Source organism: Haliotis cracherodii, unplaced genomic scaffold (genome assembly GCF_022045235.1).
Source record: "Haliotis cracherodii isolate W230 unplaced genomic scaffold, xgHalCrac1.p SCAF_3, whole genome shotgun sequence".
NCBI lineage: Eukaryota > Metazoa > Mollusca > Gastropoda > Lepetellida > Haliotidae > Haliotis > Haliotis cracherodii.
The window spans coordinates 32,686,715-32,696,814 of NW_027266286.1; the positions used below are offsets into that span (position 1 = coordinate 32,686,715).

At 38.3% G+C, this 10,100-nt stretch overlaps 1 protein-coding gene across 1 annotated transcript; it reads right to left on the minus strand.

The window, feature by feature from the left end:
• Positions 1-219: 219 nt before the first annotated feature.
• LOC139476105 (kappa-type opioid receptor-like) lies at positions 220-1,386 on the minus strand. The gene has a single exon (XM_071259363.1). It carries the CDS (start codon positions 1,384-1,386, stop codon positions 220-222), a length of 1,167 nt encoding a protein of 388 aa, XP_071115464.1.
• Positions 1,387-10,100: the final 8,714 nt, after the last annotated feature.

Here is a 10,100-nt window from a genome sequence, read left to right on the forward strand (position 1 = left end):
ATTATGACATTATGGGCTTTTAGTATAATCTAATTAGTAGCATCAGTTCACCTAAATGTTTGATAATGAATGTACATGTAGTAATATACAGACACACAATAACTAATATTTAAAGTGTTACAGTTTGCCAAGAACAAATACGGTATCCACAACCTAAATCCTTCTTCCATTAAATATAAGTAGAATAATGAACGTCATTTTGATTGCAGAAAGCTGACTTCAAGTGTCGGATTGCATTAGTCCGGCTTCCGGCAAGCCATCATGTGTCATTGCCTCCAAATGAATCCTCTGAGGAGTTGAATCACAAACCGATGACTCTCCTTCACAGAGATGTTTTATCCTATCCCAACCACCTTTAAGCATCTCCGTATTCCGCCGCCGAAAACTACTTGAAAAGAACATGTACACAAAGCCCTTAACTGAAAAATTTAATATATAAAATTCATAAAATATTTGGTTCCATTTGCCCAATTCCTGATTCTGTAGACCGGTCAGAGTTATTAATGCCCGCAGTATCATCACTGGCAGGTTGTTCATCATGGTAACGATTATTACTGGAAATAGGATCCGTGTAACATGAACTGATGTCGGTGTGTCTGTATTAGAATTTCCGTTTTGACGGGGCCAAAGTTCAACAGCAGCGGATATCCGGTAATATTCACAACCACGGATGACAATTAGTGACGTAAGAAGAAGAATGATGCCATAAGGAATAACTGCCACAACAAATGTGTCAATTTTGCTCAGATTCTCAAAGTGAACGCGAAGCTCTTTCCAGGGTATACACTGTAAAATGCCCTGCACCTTTTCAGGTCCAAAGAAATATCCAATATATGAATAGCACGCAACCGCAACAGCGGCCATAAACCACATCACAAGTTTTGCTCGGAATGGCGTACACATGGAACCCTTCTTCAGCGGCCAGTACACTCCGATGAACTTTTCTATGACCATGGCTGCAAGATACCATATCGACAGGAATGTAAAGACGTAATTTAGAAACATCATAAACTGACAGATCCCTGCGTGTACGATGAGAGATATGTTATGGTATCTGTACAGTGGGTTGAAGATGAACGTCCACAGAAACCCGGTGTCACTTACAGCTATTGCAGCAAGGTACTGAATAGACGATACCTTTTTGAATCTAGTACGAGTGAACGTGAAATACGACAATGCGTTGCCTATGGAACCAACTGCAAGCACAACGGGGTAGCCATACAGATGGTACTGCATAAGAATTTCATACATCAGTTCCAATGTTTGTGGTGATTTTGTTCTTGGCAGTTTTGTTTTGTTGAAAGGGGTGTATTCTTTTAAGGTTTCATTTGCACCGAAATGGGTATAATTTGACAGAGTTGTATGACTGATGTATACAGATGTCATCTTGCCGGCATCAAACTCGAGTCACTTTCACACGGGCACGTAGAATTCTTTTGCTTCGCAGATGATCTGAAAAATAGAATATACGAGTTGGCATCTTTTGCATACAATATCCTATTGATATAACCAACCCTATTAAAAAATAATTAAAAGAAACGTTGACCTTCGTAATCCTGTATTGCGATTTGGTATCGGAAAATACCTTTCAACGGTGGATAGTTGTTCCCTTTTAGTAAGAACAATATGTATGCCGTTGAATCCAACCCGAATATACAGTCCAAACTCTACAGAAGACACACGCAACGTTCACAATGAAAAACGGTCATGGGGACACATCTACAAACATAATCCAATCACAGGAATATTGGTGGAATCCAATTATGCAGAAGGCATAATTGAGGTATCTCGATTGCTACATTAACACAGAAAATAGATAAGATTAATACAATGACTACAGCTACATCCCGACCTTCCTAATTGTTACACATTTTCCAGAAAGGACCGGCATGCAATGTTGTCTTAATATCCGTTTCTCCTTAATTATGTAGTGTCAATTTTCCTGTCCACAAATAACGTCCGATCCATTATACAACTTGGCGCACGAAGGTCATGGACCACTTTCCTTTCAATAAGCGCAATTATCGTGTGAAAAATCTGTATTAGATCAGCGTGTTCAGACTACAAGTCGCTTAGTTAAAGAATAGATTGCAGTCCCTGTCGTCAGACACAGGAACACAAGTACTTCTACTTCATCAAGTACTTCTACTCCTGTCTAATACATAGAAGCTTTAAGTTATAAATCGGGTTAATAAACGTTGTAAATGGAGCATCATTTTTTTTCTTTCTGAAGACGGTGCACATGATCGTTTTCTGAATTATTTGTTGGTAGGTTGGTTTGTTGTTTAACGCCGCACTCAGCAATATTCCAGCTATATGACGGCGGTCTGTAAAAAAGTCTGAACCAGACAATCCAGTGATTAATGTCATGAGCATGGATCCATGCAATTGGGATCGATGACATGCACCAACCAAGTCAGCGAGCCTGACCACCCGATCCCGTTAGTCGCCTTTTACGACAAGCATAGTCACCTCTTACGGCAAGCATGGGTTGCTGAAGACCTATTCTACCCCAGAATCTTCACGGGTCGTTTTCTGAATTAACCTTAGAATATATTCGCAGGAAAGAGATAAGAATCCCTCACATGAAAGCATCCGTGATTAGTTATATGTTTTATCACGTACAGCTTTTTCACTTGCCTTGGGATTGTTTTTCAACCTGGGTACCTTTTAGAACATGAACGAACTTGATTAATATATAAGTATGTGAATCGATGATCATGATGAGGTAAGAATTGGAACTACGTCGGTCCATGTAGCGAAGATACAGATGGCGGTGTTCAATATATAATAACAGTTAAGAAGAAAAACAATGTCATGAAAAAGGAAGTCCGTATACTTAACGTACCCCGCAGGGAAAATTCAAAGAACTGATTTGCTTTAAAGAGAGTATCATATACTCTGTTAGAAGCTCTGACAACAGGGATTATAGAATGAGTCTAGCATACGTCATAGCACGAACAGTATGGTTTAGTTCATAGTTCATAACCGTTAATACCTACCGCCAGATGTAGTGTGTGCATGGTGGGTCTGAGAGTTTCGAGCCTTTTCTGAGGTGCATGAACGTTGGATCAGTTATGGTTTCAGGCCTTCCCTACGATATATACATGGTGATTATATAGGTGTCTCAAGCCTGCATCCTGAGTTATATCATGCCTTCCCTGAGGTATATCTAAAGCTTGGTGAAAGAGAGTATTGCTGAGTGTCGTATTGGAATGCTGCCAATGTGTCCATATTGCTAGTTAAACGATCAGGCCGAAACAAGTATTGTGCTTCGCGGTTGTACGGAACTATGACATATTGTCAATGCGTGATAGCTCTTGAAATGTGTACATCATGAGTTCAGCATTCAGTCGTTGACGAAGTCTCCCACAGCATCGAATTCATTATCTTGTGACAAAGTCACGATACCCTAGGGCCGAAATTTACTATTTTTATTCAGATTATGGACAATTATCATATAGATGCTCAACAAAAATTACTCAATGTAAGAACTAATTATCACACAAAGATAAACAACCTATATTACTCTGTGTTTATCAAGTAAAATATAATCAAGGATCTACTGCAACAAATGTAAGAACAACACCATGTAGCAACTGTTGTAGGTTTGATATGGCCTTGAAATATTGAGTCGTGTCCCAAGAACGCTTTCTTGACTGCGAGATATTAAACTAACAGCGTTATTCGAAAGACCGGTTGAAATCAAACCAACTGGTTAAGGTTTTCAGTATAGTATATGAAATCCAAATTACCTGCGCATGAAAAGTGTAAAGGGTTACCTGCCCTTGATATTCGTACGAATTCATTGGGTTATCAAAAGACAGGATCGTTTTTAGGCTAGAAGCTGTCTCGACAGTAACAATTGATCTTTGCGGCATTAGATCTTTATAATGTGCGGTCACTGAAGGCTAGGCATAAGATATTACCTTTGTCTCCTCACGTGGTGATCTAGGTATCATATACCCCCTTGCCAGGCTGTCCAGACGTAAACGTAGCATATACGCCAAAGTGTTCACCATCAACTGTCTACACCGACGCCGCCTAGCCACAGTGATCAAACATCGCAACAGTATTCAATCATACCCGTCCACCAAAGTTCGCGTATGTTCCTAAGTCAACACGCTTGGTTAGGAAACACGACATGTGTTTATCGATGTTTGGTTCCTATCTCCGACATCACCAGAATGGAGTTCAATTTAAGAACTCGCTTCTGAAACCATTTCTAATTTTACACCTGTTACCTGACCAGAAAATATATATTATGTATCCATTTTTCACATTTAAAGGCTTGACTCAAATCGGAACTTCGTCCATATGAAATGTATGTGAACATTGCTTTACTGAAATCGTTGTTTATAATACCTGCGAAGGTCCTTATTAGAATAGGGCATCAGCAACCCATTCTTGCCGTAGAGGCGACTAGATCTATGTTCATGATGTCAATCACTAGTTTTTATACTCCAGTCTTGATTATTTACAGACAGTCGTCATTTAGCTGGAATATTGATGAGTTCGGCTTTAAACAACAAACAACTACTTTGTTGATAAACATCTCTGTTAAACAGCTATTTCTCCTTTTCATAACAAAACTCTTCAACACTACTTTGAAAAAGACTAACCTTGTGTCAAATCAATGTCGGCTCCCCGCACTGAAACCTCACATCCGTTTCCTCGTCGAGTTCCCTCCACAATGTACATACGCGTTAATCATTAGATTTCTCCCGAAATAGAACTACGCTTCGTACATCGACCAATTGCAGTATCGATTACCATGATCGCGACTCGATCCTTGTTACCATAATGTAATTGCATTAACAGTCTGTGGATTGGAACGCTTGTCTTTAAAGGAGGAACATAGAGACTCAAGTTATATCTGACTGTTGTCTGTGTAATTGTGTTTGTTGTTTAACGTCACACTCGGGAACATTAATCCAGAAGTATAATTGCTTGTTTGTATCAATCATGTATGTACATGTAACTATATAGATATATACAATGTGGTACCATCTTGCTTGTAAAACTAATATGAGATATAATGGGTATATGATTATTATTAATATATAACTATTATGATGCTAACAATTCGAAAAGAAAGCAGAGTGATTAAAGTGTTCACCCCAAACGCCGAAGGCCCGGGTTTGATTCCCATCATGAATACAACGTTTGGAGCCCATTTATGACTTGCGTCATCAACTGTATGTGGCCATATGTCATACGATTAATGATATATACAGGGTTGTTAGCGCTTCAACAGTTTTATAGTAATTATAGGGGCATATCTAATTTTCAGTATAGCGCAAGACCTTTTGTGTGTCATTATGTGTGGCTATTAGTATTATATTTTGCTCGGGACGGGTACATAGGAACATAACAATTATGAATGAGAAGTTATCTGCTTTCTGTAGTTGTGTGGAAGGAAGGATTTTCAGCTGCATCACGATTATATTTGCTGCATTTCGAAATGGCTGTTGAAAGGTCAATTGGTGACTCACATATCGTAATTTATATGATATGCGGACTACATGTAGATGCTCTAAGACAACTCAAAGAGGAAGTATTTTCTCATTTAAACATTTATTGTTTTATTTGTAAAAAATAGTTACAAATGACAAAGTCACAATGTTATCATGACAGTTTTGAAATCGTATATTTCTTCATCTTTGCTGAAAACATTGCTCAACATGAGACATCTTCCCGCCATCCTTGTTCGAAACGCATGAACATCCTGTGTGCACATATTATAGCAGTGCGTACAGGAGATCCCCAATTTTTCCTGCCACATTCATAACAGGTTTTTGTATAGCGACATATATGTCCATGTACGGACACGAAATCATGCCACAGGTCTTCTACGAACACGTTCGTCGTGATGTTATACATTAAGTTTCATTAAAGAGGCGCAATGGTCAGACAAGAACAGCATTCGATATATTGCCCATCATCGTATGGTACATGATATTGTTCGCCCCGTGGTGTACATGTTATAGTGGTAACGTAGAAGCTATGATGTATGGGTTTCCATCTAATTCTATAAACAGCCAGTGACATTATCCAATGGTCTTTCTGGTGCCTTTTTGATCGTAATAACCTTGGGTGTTACATTCTCATTTCATGGTTTAAAATACAGGTTTGACTTGATATTTGGAGTCCTGCGTTCATTGTACCTCATCCCTTGGGCAAGCCAGAAAGTTATGATTGTGGGTTCGTATCCCGGTTCGACCCGATTATGTTTCTAGGTTTGTCAACACCATAACCGTGCTCGTGGGTTTCACCGAAGTGGTAAACGTCTTAGACCTACATCACTTCGGGCTTCCTCCTACATTAAGCTGACACGCCGTGATATAACTGGAATAATGTTAAAAGCAGCGTTAAACCCAACTCACTCACTCATTGTACCTCGACCGTTAACAAAATGGCTTCAAAAACCTGTACATTTCAAAACATAAATAAAATAAGAGACAAGACAAGAATCACACGTCGATTATATGTCACATTACATTTTCGACATGGCAGAAATAGTGCACACACTTATTTATTTGCAATACAATTGCGACATTAGCGGAAGTTGAATGTAACAGAGACAATGCCTCCTCCACATTCCATGCCCGATTCGCACAAATTCGCATATATGTCGTCTTTACTGGTTCCGCTTGCGATTAAGTTGCATCTCTGCTCTTACTTTCGATGGCAGGCTTCTTCGTTATTATATCAGACACTGTCACTTTCTGTTCGTCACTTGACCTCTTGTAGGCTCTAATGAATTCACTCCTGTGTCCTGTAAGCATAATACTTGGACAGCTTATTGAAGGAAATACATTTGAACCATAAAGATTGGTACGGTTTTTTTAAAGTTTCGTGATCATGATAGTGTGCAGTTTCATTAAATGCCGTTTTAACAGATTTTCCTATCAGCCAATTTAAACGTAATCAAACGTACCAGTTTGTTAAGTTTCAATAAATGTTTAAACAGTTAATTCACAATGCTATGACCGTCATCGGTTTTAATTCACATTCTTCTTGTTTTGTCAGGAAAATGTCCTCCTTGTCGTACATTGTGTGACCTTTGCCGGACTAGTGGTATGCACAGATGTAGTGTCATGTGCCTGTCTTCATATACTCACGTGGTTCTGTGCACATGCAGTCCGTGGGAATTGTTCAGGAATGTTTTGGTGCATCGTTTCAACAAGCCCCAACGTTTCATGCATTGGCGTAACACGGCACATTCTTTTTAAAGGCTATTTTTTTTCAAAGATAACTTACAGTATTTTGTCCATTTACAAGTTAGTACAAACACTTCTCTTTGGTTTTGGTAGAAAATGTGAACCCTTGAGTTCGGGAAAGCATTTTCCTCCCTCGAGGTTTGACATGTTCAACCAAACCCTGTTTTAACCTGTACATAACTTTTTATGCCATTGACTGCGGATATTCAGCCCACCTCTGAACCAAAGGTAGTCTAAACAATGGCGAGAGCAGAAGGTTGGTGGTTCGGTCCCATGGCACCCTCCTTCCAAAAGACTTTAGAAGATGATATTTGTTGTTTCCCTGCTTGGCGCTCGGGATAAAACAAGGATCTATCAACTCGGAATCAATATAATGTGTCTAAGTGGGGTATCCATTTTCTACTGCGGCATGGTACCTCGTGATCAATGGAGGCTAACGCTATAAAACTGTAGTAAATCTAACCCAGCACAAACATCCTTGAACGCGACGTTAAATCCAATTCCAATTTCACCCCTCTTCACCTGAACAACAGCGAGATACTGATACTTGAAAGTATTATATCAATTATATACTAATAGCATAATGATTTTGATTATCGTCTTTAGTTAATACAGACATGGTTATAAACTAATTACATGTTTTATTTGAAAGCATAAATTCAAAGCAGAAATGTAACAGTTTCAAAGACACATTGTTTTGAAATGGGTTTGTTTATTGTTTTACGCTACATTCAGCTATATTATATTATAGCTATATGACGGCAGTCTGTAAATAATCTCATTTGGTCTAGAGAATCCAGCGATTGACATCATGATCTTCGATCTACGCAATTAGGGATACGATGACATGCATCAACCCTGACGACCCAATCCTGCTACTCGCCTCTTACATGTACGACACGAAAGGGTTGCTGGAAACCAATTCCAACGTTTATCGGGATCTGAAATGAAAAATCTACGTATGTTCACAAGCATAAACAGTATATCCACAGTTGTTTTTATTCCTTTACGAACACACAGTCGTTATTCATCTCTTTCTAGTTAGTTATATTACATGGATCCTAACATTGTACTTCTTCGATACAAATATCAATATGTGCCCGAAACATTTAATCCTGGCCTGGTTACGAGATTAACAGTTGAATGTCTTCTGGGTGTAAATGAATGGAAGTAGAAGGTCAAAGATGTCATTCAGATAGAGCGCCACATTTCATTTCCTGTTCTATTCATCAGTGTCTCCAACTGAAACTAGTTTCTCATTATTTCATGGCAAATTGTTACCCAGTCCAATGTCAGGCTAAATTTGCATGGTATAATACACACATGTCCTATAGAGTTCTGTTATATAATGAGGAAAATGGCGGACATTGCATCTTCTACCATAATTTGGCGTGTACATTTGGTGATATGTTTCGGTGTACCCCTCAACTTTTTTTCGTTTATCGGATCGGAAATATTTTTGAATGCGGCGTTTAACAAAATAAACAAAATAAAAATATCGTGTTCACGAGTGTATTTATTTATAGATTTATGGATAACAACTTCTTTATTTTACTGTATTTCGGTATAGATCCTTATACCGTTATGAAACAGGACCACTTTGTCATCCGTTAATTTAAAAAATGCCTACGAAACAATTCGGAATATTTATCATTTGTGTATCCTTTTCCCATTCTTAGCATTGTGTCCGAAAAAAGCACACGTTGGGCACAGATCGCAGGCTGCCGCAATTTTACTAGTACAACCGCTAATAGCTAAATCTAATTCTCTGTTTGTCTATCATACGGTCAATAATAATTGTATCTTGTCTTTGAAACCAACCACATATCATGCATCCATAAAGGACCACATCGCTTATGGTCGAATAGAAATCGAAAACGAAGCCTCACCTAATACCGTGTGTCGTATGGTACTTTGATGCTTAAATGTAACGTGCTTGTTCAATCTAAGTCTTTAAACATTTGCAGGTTTTTAATGCCTACACGTCTGACATTTTTAGTGTTTCGTGCTTGACGACAATTAAACAAAATCCAATTTCTTCTTGTCAACACCTTAATGTATTCCCTACAGTTGGACGAGTTAATGCCGTGCTATAACCAGGCCTCTCCGCATGTTTGAGCTGCACAAAATGCACCCTTTCTTTTTGGAACGTTATGTGATGAGCAACAATGCGACGTTATTTTAACATAACGATTTAAAGTAATTTTGATATTGGTATTTGATATTATAATTTATGAAGCTGTGCAGTCGGCAAATGCATTAATAAACAAATTTATAATTATGTCACCTTTGTCTCCAGTAACATATAACGTACAGGTGCGAAAGCCTTGATATTTGATGTCTTTGACATCTGCTGAAAAATCTTGCATTGTAATGTATTATAAAAGAAGTTGTTATCCATAAAATTGTGTCTACCTTGTCAACCGTCAACTTCTAAGTAATGCGTATTAAACACTTTACCCAGTGTGTGAGCCACTGTGCTGTAATCACATCATCAACCGCGATGGTCAGTTTGATTGCCTTATTGGTTTTGTCACAATAGCCAGCACCTTGTCAAATCTGTTGATATATATTGTATATTTGTGTATAATGGTGAGTATGTTGATGTGTCAATGCTGTACTTATATTGCCGCTTATAACTGGCTGAGTGTAATAAAGTTCAGTTATCACTACACCTCCAGTGTACTTAATTGAATCCTTTGCTGTCAATTACATTGGCTTTGTCGTTATATTGTTATCTTTGTACATTAACCGTATTTAACTGGCTTTGTCATTATATTGTTACATTTGTAGATTCATCCCACCTATAAAATATTACTCAGCATTTACCTGATGAAGGAGCGAGAAGTATGTCTAAAACGTCATGACAAAGGAATA

What these genes read in the sequence shown, in the direction of transcription:
- LOC139476105 (XM_071259363.1), bottom strand. Translation starts at nt 1,386, where the DNA reads ATGACATCTGTATACATCAGTCATACAACTCTGTCAAATTATACCCAT.